We start from the raw sequence: 20565 nt of genomic DNA, 5'->3' as shown, positions 1-20565 counted from the left end.
CACACTCCCCAATTTCAAGCTATATTACCATGCTATAGTAATCAAAACATATTGTCATGAAAAATGACACATAGATCAATGGAACAGAATAGAGAGCCCAGAAATAAACCTACACATAATGATGAATTAATTTATGACAAAGTAGCCAAGAACATACAATGGGGAAAGGACAGTTTCTTTATAAAATGGTGCTGGGAAAACTGGATAGCCACATGAAAAAGAGTGAAACTGGACCACTATCTTAAACCATACCCATATAAAAACTCAAAATGAGATTAAAGACTTGAATGTAAGACCTGAAACCATAGACTCCTAGAAAGAAACATAGGTGGTAAACTCTTTGACATTGGTCTTGGTGATGATTTTTTGAATCTGACACTAGAAGCAAAAACAACAAAACAAAAATAAACAAGTGTGGTGATAAACTAAAAAGCTTCTGCACAGCAAAGGAAACCATCAGCAAAATGAAAAGGCAACCTATGGAACAGCAGAAAATATTTTCAAATCATATATCTGACAAGGGGTTAAAATCCAAAAATATATATTAAAAAAAAAAACAACTCATACAACTCAATAGCAAAAAAACAAACAATCCAATTACAAAATGGGCAGAGGATCTGAATAGACATTTTCATAAAGAAGACATACAGATGGCCACAATGTGCATGAAAAGATGCTCAACCTCAATCATCAGGGAAATGCAAATCAAAGCCACAGTGTGATATCACCTCACACCTTTTACAATGGCTATTATCAAAAAGACTAGAAATAACAAGTATTGGTGAGAAAGGGATCTCTTGTGCAGTGTGGGCAGGATTCAAAATTGGTGCAGCCACTATAGAAAACAGTAAGGAGTTTCCTCAAAAATAAAAAATAGAACTACCATATGATCTAGCAATTCAACTTTAGGGTATTTATTTGAAGACAATGAATATATATATCCCCATGTTTATTGCAACATTACTTACAGTAGCCAAGATATTGAAGCAAGCTATATGTCCATTGATGAATGAATGGATAAAAAAAATTGTAGTATATATATATAATGGAATATTATTCAGCCACACAAAAAAAGAATGAAATCTTGCTCTTCCCAACAACATGGATGGAACTTAAGGACATTGTGCTAAGTGAAATAAATAGAGTTAGACAGAAAAAGACAAATATTATGTGACCTCACTTATATGTGGAGTCTTAAAAAAAACTAAGCTCATAGATACAGAAAAGAGATCATTAGTTGCTAGAAATGGGGGTGTATGTGACATGAGTGAAGAAAATCAAAAGGGGCAAATATATAGTTAAAAATTAAATAAGTCATGGGGATGTAATGTACAGTATGACAACCATAGTTAATAATTCTGTATAAGATATTTGAAAGTTGCTAAGAGAATAAATTTTAAAAGTTCTTATCACAAGCCTTGGCCCATGTGGCTCAGTTGGTTGGAGTGTCATGCCATACACTGAAAGGTTGTGGGTTTGATTCCTGGTCAGGCCACATACTTAGGTTTTGGGTTTGATCTCTGGCTGGGGGGCACGTACCTGAGGCAATGGGTAGATCTCTCTCTCTCTCTCTCTCTCTCTCTCTCTCTCTCTCTCTCTCCCCCCCCACACACACACACACCCTCTTCCTCTAAATAATCAATAAACAAACCACACAGACAAAGCAAGTATCTTCAGATGAGAAAACTTTTTTTTAAAAGTTCTCATCATATGAAAAATGTCTATAACTATGCATGGTAACATTAGCTTGACTTAGTGTGGTGATCATTTTGCAATATATATAAATATTGGATCAGTATATTGTACACCTGAAATTAATATAATGTTGATGTCAATAAAACTAAAAATAAATTTAAAAAATCAATTCTTCTCCATCTCTCCATTCTGATTTCCTCTGGGTTGGCTCTCAGGCAGTCTGTTGACCATGAATAGCAAAGGCAGCCACGAAAAACTCCACGCTTTCATCTCATCGCCCTAGAAACCCAATGGAAACATTTAATAGTGGCTAAAATACGTAAAATTGAATTTAAATAGGTCAAGAATTGTTGAATAATGGCACCTTCATGTGTTTCAACCTAATTATTGCAAAGCAAGCCCCAAGGCCTAAAGTGTATCGGTTCAGTTTAGAGTTCATACCCATTATTAAACCAATCACTGTGGCCACCAGGATGTAATAATCTTATTGTCCAGGTCTGAGTCATATGCCCAAGCCATGAGCCACGTGACAAAAGGTGAGAGAAGACCGATTTCTCAAAGGAGATTTAAAGTGCCATCTTCAGAAAAGGGAGAATAAAAACAAAGCAGGCAAAAAACCAGATGCCCACGGGGCATATAATAAACGGTGAAAATTTACCATGAAGGTAATGAAGCCTACACTTCAGGGAACCTCACTTTGCATGGGCTCCTTCTAAGACCATATATCTAATTTTGTTTTTATTTTTATTTTTGGATTCTTTATCTTAAAGAAGGGCCCCCCAAATTATATAAGCTTTAGGACCAACAAAACCTGGAACTGCACCTAATAAAAATACTCAAAAATATCTCTAAAATTAATAAGTAAGTATACGCAATAAATTGTACTTCCTCTTGTTTTTAGTGGAAACAAACCATTTACTAGTTTATTCACTAAATTTTTCACAATAACTTAATCTCTTTGGACACTAACAGAAAATAACTTGATTATTCCCTTCAGCTCTCCCCAATGGCTCAGAACTCAGCATCTTAATGTGTTTTTCTTTGCTGCTGTCACAGACTCACACAGGTTCAGGTCCTTTTTCATCTTTGCCCTTCTGTGAACTTTACTCCCAGATGAAACCTGCCTCCCATTATCTCCTTTCATGAGAGACCAGTCCAGTTTGAGATGTGCATCTCTGGTCCTACTCTGATTTCTTACAGAACCAATTTGAAGAAACCTACCAAGTTGCTCACATTCACTCTACACTAGTATTCATTTTGGTAAAATTCCAAATCAAAATGAAGTCTTTAAAATTGCCATAGAGAAAACATGAACCATCAGGTGGATCTTATACTGGAGTGAATCTGGGATGTGACTCGGGTCAAAGCCATAGATCTATAGAGGACCCATTGTTGGGGTTGTGCCAAAATTGGGTCTGGGTAACCAGAAAACATGCCCTTGTTGGGATTAACTGCATTTACCCTTCTATTTGGCAGTCAGACAGCACTAGGAATGTAAATTCATGCTGTTTTAAATGTGGGGGAAGGTGAGGGAACTAAGCTTGCCTGCTGCTATTCTGATTACAGCATTTGTCCCTGAGAGAGACAGCTCTGGGATGGATGCTATTTTTCTACCTTCTCAAGAAAATGGTTTGGGCTGTATGTTGGGGAAGGCCAAAGTGGGCACTTACAAATGACAGTTTCTGCTTAATCCCCTGCAGGTTTCCAAATCTGTAGTCCTTCAGATGTGACACGAGTTTGACCCGTTTATCCCCTCCCTCCACCTTCTGTAAGAAAGAAACTGTCTCTAGGCAGAAGGGATGGGGGGGGGGGCGCGGGGGGGGGGAGGTTAGAAACCAGATGGTTGTAGCTGGAGTAGAAACCTACTACTGAGGAGCTTTGAGATGCTCAAATCTGGTGACAGTCACTATTTCCCTGCAGGGAAAGGGGATGAAATAACAGAGTGATGGCACAAGAGGTCTAGAAGCCTGACCTCCAGTGCTGTTTTCTCTACCCTATGTCTACACATGAAAAATGCAGCCCTTTTCCTTTAACTCTCCAACCTTGGGCTGAGTAGACTTTTCTTTCCTTTTTTTTTTGGTGTGTGTGTGTGGGGGGGGGGGAGTTAGTAGTAACAAAAGGGGTTTATGTCACAGGACTTAAATAATTTACAAATGGTTATTATCCCTTCTTCCTTAAAGCCTCTTAGCCCCCCTATACCTTCCTCCTCAGCATCCCAACCACTCACTAAGCCCCAGCAAATCCCACCAAATCACCTAATGTGTTCCTCACCTCTCCTCTCTATACACAGGAAGTAGAAATAAAATTGAGACCAAGGGAAAGAGGAACAGAGAGTTGACTAAGAGTTAACCTATTTTATCTTCCCATATTTGGGGAGATTCGGCCAGCTGAAGAGCCTTCCATCCTGGTCCATCTAAACACCTGGGGGGCAGCAGCACACCAAGGGCTGGGGTGGGGGGTGATACTGCCCTTCCCCACTCTGTGTTAGGGAAAACTGACTCAATCTTTTGTGAAGTAATCTACAAAAACATCTGAGAACCCATCAGATTCCTACCTATTAGGTTTTTTCCTCCCAAGCAAACATGTGGTATCTTTTCCAACACTACTTCAATTTTCCAACACCAACTAGGTGCCCTACAATTCAATTCAATTCAATTCAGACGCTAACTCTCCAGACTCCACAGGTTTAAGGGTTCAGTCCCACAAGACTGTCTTTACTTTACAGACCAATTAGAAGTATCAAGTCCCCAGGTTACCCACACTTGTATCCGACTTGGCTGCAAATTCAGGGATTCCCACATACCCTCCTCATATTTGATAATTTGCTAGAATGGCTCACAGAACTTGGGAAAGTGCTTTCTTAGCCTATTATTATAAAGAATACAACTCAGGAATAGCCAAATGGAAGAGATGCATAGGGCAAGGTATGGGAAGGGAGACACAAAGTTTCCATGCCCTGTCTGGGCAAGCCAACCTCCTAGCAACTCCATGTCTTCAACCCAGAAGCTCCCCAAACCCCATCAATTAGGTTTTATGAAGATTTCATCATGGCTTTTCATGATTAAATCAATCTCCAGCCCCTCCGTCCTCCCCAGAAGTTTGGGGATTGAGCTGAAAGTTCTAGACCTCAAATCAAGCCTCGGTCTTTCTGGTGACCAGAGGCTTACCACCCTGGTCACTCATGAAAGTCCAAAGGTTTTAGGAGCTCTGTGTCAGGAACTGGGGACAAAGACCAAGTATTTTTCTTATTATACCACACCACCCCCATTATGTTTAGGTGGCTTGTAAACAACAAACAAACAAACAAAACACCACACACAAAAATTCTAGCACCTCCTTAGGGTGCTAGCTTCCTAGCTACATCTGGCTCTCCCTATCTGTGTACTCTCCATATCCCCCTATGAGATGAGACTGACCAGGAACCTTGACTAGTTCTTCATTAGGCTTTTCTACACATAATTAGTTGCCCTGTGGCAGACCTCGTTATCTGTCCCCTCCAAACAAATCATTCACAGTAATCAGCATTCTCAGAACATTGGCACTGAATGCCCACTTCCCCTCTCTTGTTCCTGAAGAACCTTAGGCTGTACGTGTGGTAAGGATAGACTTAAATGGTCCAGGAACTCACTCCCACCCTCTCTCATACAGGCATCCTCTCCACTTTTTTGGGCCAACTCCATAGGCCCCTGGGTCACTGATGTCCCATAAAGGAGAAGAGGGGCCTCCCCAGAGGCCAGGGAGGCCTGTTTGCTCAAGGCTCTATTGGGAAACTCTCAGAGCTGGGGATCTGGAGACTCTGGAACGCAAAACCAAAAATTTTACTAATTGAAACGGGATGGGATGAGGACCATGGTGACTGATGGCCTCAGTGCATTCTGCCCTACTGGCTTCCTGACCCCCTCCTCGGAGGAAAAGCAAAAACACCACCTCAATAGAACTCAGGGAAACAAAGCTTTCCTCGTGGGTTATCCAGACATCTTCCTTTTGAAGTAAAAACTCCCTCCCTCCTAGGTTTGGGCTTTGGTAATCTTTGGCCCCAAGGCAGCCTCAGCTAGGGAGGCCTCAAGCCCACACTAGTTGATTTGAAATCCCTGTTTAGGTCCAACATGTGACAGCGTGCTCCACTCTGATGACACGTTTCGTTTCTAATAATAGAGCAGATGAAGTAATATTGCAATTGATGTTCCCGGGGATTTGATTGGGTAAGTGCATAAACTGTGGAGGGGGAAGAGGGTTGTGTGGACGGATCACATTAGTATTCCGGCCCTATCAACGTGCGGGAGCAAGAAGGACGTCAGCGGGCCGATTCCCTGCGTCCGCCAGTCCCGCCACAGATTCATTTGGGATCCTCAAACAGATGAGCCGGTAGAGACCAGGGATCAAGGCGGCCGATTAGAGCCAATTGCCTGCTTCAGGGACTGCCAGCCCTTCCAGGCCTAGCAACAGGGGAGGGAGGGGAAAGAGGAACCCAGCTTCTCTGCGGGAAGACACTGAAGCAAGAGCGACACCCCCCCCCCCCATCCCGCCCCCCAACCTCCCCACCTTGCAGCACAAGCTTTGAAAGCTGCTCCCGCATCTGAATGGAAACTCAGAACCGCCCGGAGGCGCGTTCCTTCTCGCCCAGCCTTGCAATCTATGCCGAGGGGAAGGTGGTGCGAGCCTGCGCCAGCGCCCAGCTCCCGGGACGGGGCCAGCAATGCTGCTGAGCAGAACTTGACGGAGCCTCCTCGTCGCTGCTAGTGGAAGCGATGCTGCAGGGCACAGCCAGCGCTCCCCCGGCTCTCCTTCAAGCTGAAGGTTACCCACCCGCGCAGCCAGCCCCAGCCCTGTGAGTGCTGCGCTTCGGTTCTCGCTCCGGCTGCTCGGCGCAGGGCAACGACTGGGCCGCCCGCGCCGGGGCGCACTGCACCAGAGGCTTCGGCTTGGTGGATGTGTATGCATGAGTTCTGCACCGAATGGGCGCAAAAAGCGCCCCAGCCGGTCCACCCGCTCCTCGATCTTTCAGATCAGCAAGCCCCAGCTGCAGAGCGGGGAGTGGGAACGCAGGGGCAGCGGCTCCGAGAGCGCCAGCAAAACCCACCGAACCCTGGACGACTGCAAGATGGTAGGTGAAAACTGCGCTTTTTTTTTTTTTTTTTTTTGAGAAGAAATCATGTATGTGTATGTTAATCGTTTGCTTGAGTACCAGCCACTCCTCCACCCTCAGTCCTCCATGCCGATCACGTGCACATGCACTATTTTTAAATCTGTAGTCCCCTAGATTCGGGGTGACACCCAGGTGGTGATGGCCCCTCCAAGAAGTGCCAGGGCAAGCGTCTTGAGGTCATGCCTCTACCCCTCCCAGAGTGGTGGAAGTGGACGACACTGTTCAAGGGCTTGCTCACCAGGGAGGGAAAGGACAGGGAGGTGGAGGTGCTGCTATGTGGGGAGACAGCAAACAAACCCAAACCGGGTGCACGGGGCCTTGCGGAGGGGCCTGGAGGGGACGAACGTTCCCGTCCGAGGCTGTGCCCCGTCTTCCCAGCAGGCTCTGGAGCCTGAGCAGTTCAGTGGTCCCGCAGGAGGCGAATGGTTTGCCTGTTACAACCTCTCTTTGGCCTTTATCAACTTCAAATTCATCTCCTTGCTGTAATCCACGGAGCCTTCTGGAGGAGAGTTCCCATCCTCGCTAACAACCTGGGAGTGGCAATGGCAGTGCTCAAATATGCTACCTTCAGAAACTGAGTCTGAATGGGTGGGGGCCAGTAGGTCTGGAAACAGAGCCTCCACAACCGGACTTCCACATGAAAAATAAACACTTGCCCAGGACAAAGAGAATGTACCATCTTTGTTTTAATCTTTAAATAATTTGTAGGCTTTTAAACCAGAGATTGGTCCGTGTGTGTGTGTGGGGGGGGGGGGGGCAAAGGGGAAGGCTCAAGGGTCACTGAAACCACTGTGTATGTACACCAAAATAGGACATTTTCTGATAAGTGTTTCTTGAAAGAAACTCACTTCTTTTCCAGCTTGTCCAAGAGTTCAACACGCAAGTGGCCCTGTACCGAGAGCTGGTCATTTCTATTGGGGACGTCTCGGTCAGCTGCCCCTCACTCCGGGCGGAAATGCACAAGACAAGAACCAAAGGCTGTGAAATGGCCCGTCAGGCACACCAAAAACTTGCTGCCATCTCAGGGTAGGAGACTCTTGGCATTATTTGGTAATTCATATAGAGGATGCATGCACATTGACATGTTTACGGTGGCCAGGGACTCAGAGGTGAACTCTGCAAATTTGGGGTTTTAGCCAATCACCCTGAGATCGGGATTCTCTAAACAAACTATAGGCCAAATCACAATCAAAAGAACTGTAATCATCATGCCTCAAGATTATTTTGTCATCTGTTGCTAAACATCTGCACAAAAGGCCGGTGCAGTAGAGAAAATCTTTGCTAAGTCCCAGATTCGCTAAACTATTTATACCATGACATAAATTCCTATGATGCCATTTAAAATAAAATCCCTAAAATAAAGTCTTGGATCTAATTTACTCTCTTCACTGTAGTATACAAAAGGAAAGGTAATTTGTTTGTGCCTTTGGTGGCATTATAATTGACATATAGCATTATATTAGTTTCAGGTATATAACATAATGAGTTGATATTAGTATACATTGTGAAATCATTACTACAATAAGTCAACTTTAACACTGTCACCATACAAAGTTATTTTTTTTTTCTTGTGATAAGAACGTTTAAGATTTACTCTCTTAATAACTTTCAAATATGCAATACAATGCTATTAATTATGGTTGTGATGCTGTACATTACATCTGAAAGGGAAGTTTTAACATAAGAACACTTTTTAAAGATCGGGATAATTCACAAATCTAACTAAACCTAAGTTGCTTATGCCCGCCCCGCAATTATTTTTATGTATTTGTATCACATTTATGGATTTCCACGCTTATTTTAGAGGATAATATAGTGAGTAAAAACTCTTTCGGGACTCTTATCCACTTCTTCCTAATCTCTCAATATGGGGCAAATAGTCATGGAGTTTATTAACAGTTCCTATTTCCACATAAGTACATATAGAAAGGAAACAGGAATTTTTATACAAATATATTAATTGTTTGGTTCAGCTTGGATATAGCCTTTTATCTGTTTGTCTGTGTGAATGTGGCTTTGTCAGAATACACATGCAAGTTAGATCACTTGATAATGTTGCAGAATGTTCACTTATACGAATTATATCTAATTTACCTACTTGGAAGAATCATTCTTTGCCATTTTTAATGCCAATATTGTGCATAGTGACTATTATTGGGATATAAAGATTAGAAAGCCATATGTTGCCTCTCTTAATTACTAGTTTACATTTGATACATTTGAGAACAAGCATTTTCTATCATGAAAATAGGTAGAAAATCTATTACATGAATAACAGAGTATACCAATCTCCCTGAAGTGAAAGAGAAATAAAGTGTCACAAACCTGTGTTATCCAGCAGAAGTATAGAGAAGCCTTCTCCTTTTCTGTTTTAACTGTTACACTGTACTTAACAGGAAGTGAAGCTGGGAGTGAATCGAGAAGGTGGGAGGAAATTAAGTGTTTCAGAAATTGGGGAAAGAACTGTGATACATACCAGACAAGAATGGAGGGAAAACCCATCAGAAACACCAAGGGGAATAGTGGTGGATTAAAAATGATAGAGAAATAATGATTCAGAAGTAAAAACAGGTTTAGAACAGATCATTTTATACTCAGGGATAAGGAGTAGCATCTTTGTAAACTTTTTGACCAAGAGTGTACCATGGGGTTATCAGGATTCCTTTAAGTTGGAACTCAAATTGATAAACATGTTCTTATCAGAGAAGGTGGACTGGTTCAATTTAGTTTATTTTGTTATATGTGAAATTCAGGTTCTTCTAAGGTTTAGAAAAGGAAGGTCCCGAAACTAATGGCTTAAAGTTGAGTTTTGAGGATTTGAGATGGATTTTATTTACTCAGGTTTGTAGCCCTTTGCTCCTTGCTTGTATGTTATCTGAGGGTTGATGTTACAGGGGCAGTTTTATATGAATTAGTGGGAAAATATGTTGTTCTTAGAGCCTTGCCAAGGCCAGGCCATCTCTATAAAATATTCTAAAAAATTTGAAATGTTTTCCTCCTTAAAATAATAATTAAATACAGTTTAACCTTCTTTCTAAAAAATGACAGCAATCTAATTGAAGGAAATCCCTTTAGCTCTTCACCATCTGGGCTCCTTTAATGAAGGATGTAATTCCCTGAGCGAATTCCATTCCTCATGTTGCTAGTTATGTGGGCTTTCATTTCAAACTTAATGTGAAGGCTAGAAGGGAGGCTATAGGACTCATTTATATTAATTTTATGAAGCAGGTTGGGTAAAGAAAGCAAAGGTTTTGGGTAATTGTAGAGAGGAAGTCTGGATTTTTTGAGAGCCCATCATTTGCCGGCACACCCCAGCTAACTCATGAAATAGTACTTTGAAGGAGCGACTATTATCTTTATCTTACAAATGGGTCTCAGAGAGGTTAAGGAACTTGCCTAATGGCCACATGCCTAAGAAGTGGCCACCTTTGCTCCAGCCCTACGTTTGCATGCTTCTGAAATCCACAGTCTTTCCTCTACATAATGCTGCCGTTCAAAACAGTGGTGTGTGGAAAGGAACGCAGCGCTGAGACATGCTAATATATGGATGAACCTCAAAAAGAAAAGTATGCTAAATGAAGGAAGCCAGTCACAAAATACCACATATTATATGGTTCCATTTATATGAGGCACTCAGGGAAAGCAAATCTGTCAGAAACAGGAGTAGATTAGTGGTTGCCTCGGGCTGGGGGTGGGAGCAGGGAGTGACTGCAAATGAGCTTGAGGGATCTTTTGGGGGATAAAAATGTTCCAAAATTGAATTATGGTAATGATTATGCAACTGTGTATTTACTAAAAATCACTAAATTGCATGCTTAAATGCATGAATTTTAAGGTATGTCAAGTATACCTTAATGTGTGTGCGTTTTTTTAAAGATGTAATCACCATCACCATAATTAATGCTTGCCTTACCTTGGCTTTATTCTTTGCTGCATATGTAGTTTTTAGTGAAAGGTATATGAGCTATAAGGGATGGGGGAAAAGAAAAGTTGGCTGTCCTTGCATTCATCAAGATGCCAGCCTGAGAGCTAACATCTAAGCACCAGTGTTTGCTCTGAATAGGATTACAAGTGAGGGAGAGGAGTACATGAATTCACTCATTTCTTACCAACAAAGACCACTCCCTTCCTGTCTATCACCTGGTTTGGGGCCAGAGGAGAGAGACCAGATTGAAGGAGGACAGGGTTAAAAAAAAAAAAAAAAAAAAAAAAAAAGAGGCATGAAGCAAGATAAGTAGAAAGAGAAAAAAACAATGCATTCGAATTAAACAAACTACAATTGTTGCATCCCTCTTATTCCTGACCAATTGAAAGCCTCCAGGACTGGTGAGAACAAAAGAAGAAAACTCAGGTTGTGTTTCTCACTAACTGACATGGGTATGAAGACCACTGAAACACACACACAACTGAAATACTTTCTCACATTGTGTCTAGATCAGCAGAAGTTTGGTACAGCCTTTTCTTTCAAAGGCATCTGACGTTTTCTGGACTGAGCCAGCCAGGTGAAGCAGAAGTCTCCTCTGACTGGCTTGATTTATTGCAGTTATTGTACCTTTGCAAAGCTGATCCTCTCCTAAGTATTAAAGCTGAGGGGCCTTAACAATTAATTGGCAAAAATGATCCCACACTCTTTTAGCAGCAGAATCTCCCCTTCAACCGTAACGTGGAAAGCCAGAATTATGAGGCCAAAGTGATGTTGCACTGCTGTGTGAGTGTGAGTGTGTGTGTGAGCATATGTGTATAAGTGGCTGTCTTGGCCCTGTCTCCTTGGACTTCCTCCCCAAATGACTTCTGAGACACCTTCAAAGATTCCCTAGGGCCCCATGGCACAGACAGAACTAATTTAGCACCATTACCTTGTTTTATATTTGAGGAGTCAGATTTAGAGGATTGAAGTGATTTCAGAGGCAACGTGGTCAAGTAGACATGAGGATTTTGCAGTCAGGCAGACCTGGGCAACATCATATCTTTTGTGACCTTGATGGAATTACCCTTAACTCTAAATCTCACTTCGCTCGCCTGTAAACCAGGTGTCATGCTCACTCATGCAGTTGAGAGGATTAAGGGAGCCGGTATGTGGTGCCCAACCTGTCCATGGCACTCTGCCAGTCCCAGGCTGCTCTGAGACTGGAACCCAGGTCTCTCACTCCCTGCTCTAGTGCCTGTTCCATCACCCACATCCGTTCCTGAGAAGGAAGAGAGAGGAGCACAGCACACAAGCCAGGAGTGACCCGGAGGAGCCAATATCCTCCAGCAAACCCAAGAGCTTGTGCTATGGCTGGTGAGCTGGGGGTTTGGATTCCTTTTCCTGCACTGCTTCTGTGATGTCTACGGCACTGCGCTTTCTCCACTGCCTTCTGCTGTGTCTGCTGCTGAGCGTGAAAAGTGAAGTATGATAATGTGAGAGGCAGTACATTGTGTGATGGGAAGGAGCACTGACCCTAAACCAGATCAGACCTGATTAAAATTAGGGGTATATACCTACTGATGTGCAAGTTGCTTCACAGGGTGGTAATGGGTAGCCTGGTACATTGGTTAAGTACATAGACTTCAGAGCTAAACTGCCAGTGTTCACATTTCAGCTGTACCATTTATAAATAGTGTGATTGTGGACAAAGATATCGTCTCTCCTTGCCTCAGTTTTCTAGTCAGCAAAATGGGGTTAATAAGTAACAGGACCAAAGTGTATGGTATTATGAGAATTAAATTAACATCCATCAAGCACTTAGACAGTAAATGCTATTATTAAGTGTCAGTGTAATTATGAATAAGATTTAAAATTCAAGTGGTCAGGATACATTTATATAAAAGTATATTCATCAAATATTTTTCAAATAAATACTTTGGCTGGAATAAATTTTTGCTTACCTTAGTTTCTTACATTATCTTCTGACAAATTTTCCAGGTTGATATTTTCCAGATGGTTATCAAAAGGCCTCTTCTTTAAAATCTAAAAAACAATATGGAGATGTGAGGGTTCAAAAGTACTTAAGTTTAGAAATATTTTCTTTGTATAAATTGGCCTAGATGCTTCATAAATCATATAATATTTATAAAATCTATTCACCTCTCTCTAGTATGGATGCGTGACACTGGACAAGACTGTTACGCTCTGTACAACTCAGTGAGAGGGTTGAACTTGAATGACTTGTGAGTCTTGTGGCTCCAGCGTTCTAAGTTAATTCATGTAGAATCACATTTGTTTACAGAACAGAGCTATGAAAACACAAGCACTGTGGAGGAAGTTTGAAGACTGAATGCCAGAAATAATTTGTCAAGCTGTGAACATAGTATGATCACAGAAAGAATCTTAATTTCCTAATGGCTTTCTGGAACAATAGAACAAATAACCTAGAGACCCAGGCCCACAAATTTCAGGTTTTTCCCTCCAGCAGTTATTTTCCTGGCCGGCCATGCCTATGTTCCCCTACTTTTCAGCATCTCTCTTCTCATCCTTTCTTCTGTTTTATTTATAGGAGGGGGTCTGTTTTAGTTTTAGTGGATTCCTACTTGACTTTTCTGCTCTACTTTTTCCAGGCCCACTTCTAACTGGGTCTTGTCCGTTCCCTATTCTGTTTCCTGGGAAGTTAGGAGGTGGGAGAAGGAGAATAGAGCGCTGGCCAGTCAGTAAGGCTCCCTTTCAACATGGGCTGAGACAGTGGCAGGTGTGTGGGCTGATGGAGTACGCAGAAGTGCTCAGTGCCATGGAGGCAGCTCGCTCAGCTTTCTTTGCTCCACATGCTGGAGGAGGCCTCGGGTGTTAGTGACAGAGGCCTGGTTGGCAGGCATGCCACTCCACCCACTCTGTCCTTTAGCTTCCCTTCCTATTACAGGTGTTTTTGCTTTCAAATTTTTAACTCTCATTGATCAAACAGAGCGAGGCGAGTTACATCTGCACCAACAGAATATGCTGTCCATCAGCCATAATGCTGGGAGACAATTCTGTATTAGTTTGCCAGAGCTGTAAGTGACAGAGTATCACAAACTGGGCTTACCTAACAGAAATGTCTGGTCCCTCAGTTCTGGAGGCTAAAGGTCCAAGACCAAGGTGTGGGCAGGGCTGGCTCCTTCTGAGGGCTAGGAGGAAGAATCTGTTCCTCTCCTGTGTGTGTGTGTGTGTGTGTGTGTGTGTGTGTGTGTGTCCAAATTTTCTCTTTTTATATGGGCACCAGTTATATTGGATTAGAGGCCCACCCCACTCTAGCAGGACCCAATGCTTATTACACCTACAATGACCTATTTCCAAATAAGATCACAGTATGAAGTACTGAGGGTTAGGACGTTAACATATGAATTTGGGGCAGGGAAGGCAGACATAATTCAACCCGTAGCAAATTCACGTCTGCAGTAGAATGCACACTTTGGCCTGCGTTGCCCAATGGGGATGGAGTTTTGCCCAGAGCTGTCTATATACTCTCTCAACACTTTCACACAAAAACTTCCCAGTGCCCAGTGTTTTCTCGTTTGCAAGACCGTACCTCATATCAGGGGTGGGGGTCGTGACCCTGGAATAGAAGGCTTTCTGTGTGAAATGGATGTGCTCACCAAGGTACTAAATCCCCACCATGGTTAGCACTTTGCTTTCACCAATGTAATTACTGGTAGGGAGAACCGAGATCCTGCCGCAGAAGCGAAGGTGTGGGGAGTGAGAGAGACAGCTGACAGCCCACATAAAGGGCTTCACCTTCTCAGGTGTTTGTGTGAGAACTGAGCAGGTCATGGTCACCTGGGGGTGCTGATACTGCTACATAAGGACCATAAGCATACTCTGGAGCGAGTGGCGAAGCACGGACTCGCACCAGGTTAAAGCAGAGTGCTATTATTAGCAACGAAACTAAATGTGACATGGAATCCAGACGACTGCTCTCCTGTTGCTTGTTCAAGTTTAGCCTTTTCATGTTTGAATAATCTAATGGCTTTCACCTTGTTAGAGCCTTCTGGATAGATTTCCAATTAGAGGGAAAAATAGATTGTAAACCAAACGTTAGGAAAATTTGTCACTTTATTATTTATACTGTGAAGTCCAAGAGAGCAAGGCTGTGTTCGTTCGCATTGGCACCTGGGTGGCAGGCTCGGTAAGGATGTATGTGTTTTGCTTGTTCATTCAGGGAACTTAATATTTTAAGATCTATTCTTCAAAGAAACTGTGTCTTTGACATAGACTTTAGTAAGAATTGAGAAGTTAGATTAGCTTACAGTTTATGACATTTCTATTGCATTTGACTGTTTCTTTCTGGTTTGTAACTATAATGTCGTTATGTTCATTTTTAAACAACGGAGGGCTTGAGGAGCTCACCTCAGATGGATTTCTGAGGCCTGGGAGCTCATTATTACAACGAATTAGGGGGCAGTGTATACTACAGAATTACTCATAAAGTAATTATGTATAATTGAGGTTATCTGACAAAATATCTCCCTCACCTCTGTCTGCTGGGTGGTTTTATATTGAATAATTAAATAACAGTTTTCCATTGAGATTACCTTTTCAATCCATTCTTTAAACTTTTAGCCCTTAAATGTTTAGTTGTGCCTCATCCAAAAAGATAGCCGTATAAATCATAGCTCCAGAGGTAAGTCAGTCCATTTATTTCCTCTGCTCTACAAACATGACTTAAAATAAAAACACAAAAAAAACAACTCATGAAAAATATTTAATTGCTTGTCTAAATGCATATATATGTAAACAAATACTAAAATTTGTGAATAGACTCTTGTTAGGATAAAGTGTCTGAGCCTTAAAATAGAAGAGCTGATTTAGCAAATAAAGGCTTTCCATCTAATGGGAAACGCTAAACACCATCAGGTTAGCAAAAATCAGCTTAACATTAGCAGCTGTAGATATATAGTAAACTAGTTTGAGTTGGAGTGAAGGAGGGAAATATACTAACCAGAAGAAGTCAAACCCCCTGAGCACCGTGGTCGGCAAACTGCGGCTCACGAGCCCCATGCGGCTCTTTGGCCCCTTGAGTGTGGCTCTTCCACAAAATACCACGGCCTGGGCGAGTCTATTTTGAAGAAGTGGCGTTAGAAGAAGTTTAAAAAATTTGGCTCTCAAAAGAAATTTCAATCATTGTACTGTTGATATTTGGCTCTGTTGACTAATGAGTTTGCCGACCACTGCCCTAGCCCATTCTTAAATTCCCCTCCCCCCACTCTGTCAGTTACAAAGTTCTGTAGTGTTTTATCTTTTTCAGTGTCTATTGTCTCTCTCCTTTATTCCCATTTCTCCGGTCACTCTCTCAGTTCAGAATCCTGTCCCCTCAGGCCATCAACTATTACAGTGCCTCCCAGTTGGTGTCTTTAGTGTCATTCTCTCACCTCTTCTTTTCCATTGAGTCACTAGATCCAAACTAAGCCTAAAATTCTTCTCTGATCTCATCACTTATTTGGTTTAAAACTTCCAAAGATTCCCATTGGCTAAGCAATGTTTCTTCAAGTGTGATCCCTGGGCTGCTTGTCTCGGAATCACCTGGGGCACCCTCAGACAAAGAAATGAAATCTCTGAGGAGTGAGGGCTGGAAATCCAAATTTTTAACAAGCAACTCTCCATCCCCCAGGAGATTCCTGAGCATGCTAAATATGAGGCCTGTTGGCCTGAAGCAGTGATTCTCAACCTGAGCTGCACATTGGAGTCACTTGGGAAGCTTTAAATAATTGCTGATGCCTGAACTCCATCCCTAGAGTTTCTGATTTAAATGATCTGGGATGCTATCGGGGTATTTTTAAAGCTCCCCAAGTGAGCATCTTCATTAAAATGGATTACACTGGGCTCCATTTAACTAAAACTTCAAAAGAGCAATTGCTTAAAGGCACCAGGGTTTATGCTCTCACGGAAGAGCAGCCCCCGAATGGGCGATGCAGAAGTTGTCCATCCTCTTTCCGTCACCCAGTCTTAGTGTTTCCCCATCCACCTCACTTTAGGATACAAGATGCTACCGGAGCCCCATCCATCAGCCCAAGTTCCAGACTAGAAGAAAAGTGAAGGGCAAAGGCCCCACTCCCAGCTAGGTCAGCCCTCTTGATGCAGTCTCAAACAAACCTTCCTCCCAAGCTGAGTGGCAGGGTGCCCCTAACCACAGAGAAACTTGGAAACACATTCTTTGTCACTGCCAAAGGAAGACTTTATTAGTTAGGAAAAGGGAGAGGATGGGTACTGAGAAACCACTAACACAGCCTGTCACAGCCCCCAACCTGTATTCCTGGACTTACCTTTTACCATTGAACTTGCAAATCCTTTACCTACTCAAACTGTCTGCTTTTTATTCCTTAAGTGTGTGTAACAGGATGGCCCTACCCTATTAGTCTACATCTATGGTTTCTCTCTGTAAAGGCATACTCTTTAGCTATTCAAAGCAATAATTCACTCTCCTTAGTATCAAGGTCGTACTTGCCATGTCAGAGTCCACCATGCTCCCCACACAAAAAACCGTAACAGAGGGCAGGGTCTCAAATGGAATAAGATTGTACTGCTTTTAAATGGACTCGTGAAAACGATAAGTGGTTTAGAAAACCATGTGGGAGAGCAGGAAGTTAGGGAAGATGCCTTTGAAAGGGCTCGAATAGAATTTTCACAAGGCAGGATGTGAAATGGGAGAGGGCCTGCAAGGATATAAGGAGTGGCACTCAAGAAATCAATTTTAGAAAATCTACCTGAGATTGACAGGGACTCTCTAACCCAGGGGTCCTCAACCTACGGCCCACGGGCCACATGCGGCCCGCCGAGGACATTTATCCGGCCCGCCTCTGCCTGTCCTGCTTAGCAGCCGACTCGTCCCAGGCCCGCAGTGCGCATAGGAATTTGTTCATAGTATTTTTTGTTTTTTTTTTAAACTATAGTCCGGCCCTCCAACGGTCTGAGGGACAGTGAACTGGCCCCCTGTTTAAAAAGTTTGAGGACCCCTGCTCTAACCCATAATTCCATAAATTATAAACCCATTCAATATCTATGACAGTATTTCTATGGGGAAATATATTCAAAAGTCATCTCCTTTTCTGGGAACCTATTCACAGAACACTCATCCTATGCCTCATGCTCTTGTAGCTGCTAGAGATAGAACAGTTCTGAACAAAATAGGCAAGGCTCCTGCATTGATGGTGTAGGAGGATTGAAAATTGCTATTTTCTGAATATTTGTGTCCCCACCAAATTTATATGTAGAAATCCTAATGCCCAATAAGATAATATTAGGAGGCTTTGGGAAGTGCTTAAACTGGGTATCGAGGTATTTTTAAAGCTCCCCAAGTGAGCATCTTCATTAAATGGATTATATTGGTGGAGCCTTCATAGATGGGATTAGTGCCCTTATATAAGAGGCTCCAGAGGGCTCTCTGGCCCCTTCCGCCAATGTGAGGAAGCAGCAAGAAGGCACCGCCTATGAGCCACAAAGAGGGTCCTCACCAAGCATAACCATGCTGGTGCCTGATCTTAGATTGCCCAGACTTCAGACTGTGAGCAATCCATTTCCATAATTTACAAGCCACCCAGTTCATGGTATTTTGTTGTAATGCTCAAATGGACTAAGACAAAAAGAAACAAGCCAGAGAGAGACTGTTTCAAATAGTGATGAATGCAGTGAAGACAATTAAAAATAGGATGATGTTATTAAAGAATGATGGATGCAGGGCAGGAAGTTATTTTCAGATAGAGTATTCCGAAAGGCCCCTCTGAGAAAGTGCCTCTCTACCTTGGTATCTGACTTAGAGAAGGGATCCGGCATGTGATAATCTGAGAGGGAAGCATTTCAGGCAGAGGGACTAGCAGGTGTAAAGGTCCTAAGATGAACCGACCCTGGCATGCCTGAGGGAAAGAGAAAGACTGGGTTACCAGTTTGGAATTATCTTCATCTGCAAGTAACACAGGCCAGATTTTGGTGACTTAATTAAACACATAAGGGTTTATTTTTCTCACATATTTAAAAACCCAGTGTAGGGGACAGCAAGCATTGGTTCATGATATCAGGACTGAGATTTCTATAGTGCTCTATGCCTTTTCCTCAAGGCCCCGAGAAATGTGTCCATGTTCCAGGCAAGTAGGAAAGACAGCAAAAGGCAAAGATGTAGCCAATTAAGTGTGCCCCCCTTTTTTTTTAAAATATATTTTATTGATATTTTACAGATATTTTACAGAGAAGAAGGGAGAGGGATAGAGAGTTAGAAACATCGATGAGAGAGAAACATCGATCAGCTGCCTCTTGCACACCTCCCACTGGGGATGTGCCCGCAACCAAGGTACGTGCCCTTGACCGGAATCGAACCTGGGACCTTTCAGTCCGCAGGCTGACGCTCTATCCACTGAGCCAAGCCGGTTTCGGCAAGTGTGCCCCCTTTTAAAGGGCTTTCTCAGAAGGCATATTTCCATAAACATCTAGTTGGCCAGGACTGTCATGTGGCTTTCCTGGCTACAGGATATATGATGTGATTTACATACATCTCTCTCCAAATTTGCTGTCTAGGGAGAACAAAAATACTTCCATCTATAAGCCAAAGCTATGCTTCCTGAGACACCCTTGCAAGCCTGGGGAGACAAGCAGGGTAGGGTGCTTGGATGGAAGAAGTGAGGAAAAGGGTGCTGGAATGGTGAGAAAGAAGTGCAAGGAGATCCCTCAGCACCTACCTCTCCTTTCTGCCCATCTCTGTGTTAGTTTGTTTGCGCACTCCTATTTTCATTTAACATTGAACCACCTGTCATGGGCCAGACTATGTGCTAGGCTTTGGAAGTATAAAGATAAATAAAACACAGCCCCTGCCCTTAGGGACCATATCACCTAGAATCTGTGTAAGGACACACCTATAAATAAATCACTGCAAAACAGTGTGGTCCATGTGGTTATAGAGATACACAGATGATAGTGTAGAAGCATAAAGGAGGCAGCCATCAGCTCCGCTTGAGTGGGTGTAGCCAGGAAAGACACTTCATAAAGGGCATGCTGCTGCTTAGACTGGGCTCCGATGAGCAAGTGGCAGTGTCCTTTCTCTTATATTTGTGTGGCCCTGGGCCTCCTACAATGAGTAAACCTCAGGGGACACTATTTGTCTGTCTTGAACCAAGGACCTCGAAATAGGAGTTCAAAGGTATGGAGAAGCAACTCATGAGCTGTACCCTTTGAACATAGTATTCCATGAGTCAATGAAATATTTACTTAGCATCCAGTGGGATAATGCTTTCCCAACAAGCCCCTTTCCTTCATCAAGGGGACCCAGGATTGGCTGACATGCTTTCCTTCCCTTCCACTGCCACGGGCTATTATTTCCACTCAGAGTCTCTCCTCCCCTGGACATACTGCAGGACAAGGGTCTCTGTAGCCAGCAAACAGCTGATTTGAGGGTTTTAAGTTCCCTCAGCTAGTAAGGAAAGAAAGGGAAATAGCACAGTGATGGCCCCACTGAAGCCGCCCTGGAGAATGAGAACTGATCCTGGCTCTGCATTCCTGAGACCTCAAGCACTTCTCTCTGGGCCCCGAAACTTTCAGACTTTCTTTCTCCGTAGGTCTACTCAAATTGCTCCATCCTTGACACCTCCTCCTTGTTTGTTTGTCTGAGCCAGGACTAGAACTGGCCACGTTGGGTCAGACATGGGCTCAGGTCTAGGTAGACTGAATTCTGGGTTTCAACACCTGACCTGCTTCTCCCCAGAAGATGACATTTGAGGAGTGGGACACACCATTACCACAGGGCCACTGGCCTCTCAGGGCCACTCCAGGACACCCGTGAGTACCGGGGTGAAAA

The 20565-nt window shown here is 43.0% G+C and overlaps 1 protein-coding gene across 1 annotated transcript in view; it reads left to right on the top strand.

The window, feature by feature from the left end:
- Positions 1-5848: 5848 nt before the first annotated feature.
- The window catches only part of RGS7BP (regulator of G protein signaling 7 binding protein), a 102125-nt gene continuing 87408 nt past the window's right edge, over positions 5849-20565 (top strand). The window contains exons 1-2 of the mRNA XM_080679143.1: positions 5849-6799; positions 7701-7867. Of these exons, the coding sequence (XP_080535269.1) occupies positions 6635-6799; positions 7701-7867 (332 nt within the window). The 5' untranslated portion in view covers positions 5849-6634. The remainder of the gene's footprint in view (positions 6800-7700; positions 7868-20565) is intronic.

Source organism: Plecotus auritus, assembly GCF_963455305.1.
Source record: "Plecotus auritus genome assembly, chromosome: 7".
NCBI classification, from domain to species: Eukaryota; Metazoa; Chordata; class Mammalia; order Chiroptera; family Vespertilionidae; genus Plecotus; species Plecotus auritus.
This window is presented reverse-complemented; position numbering and strand designations above follow the sequence as displayed.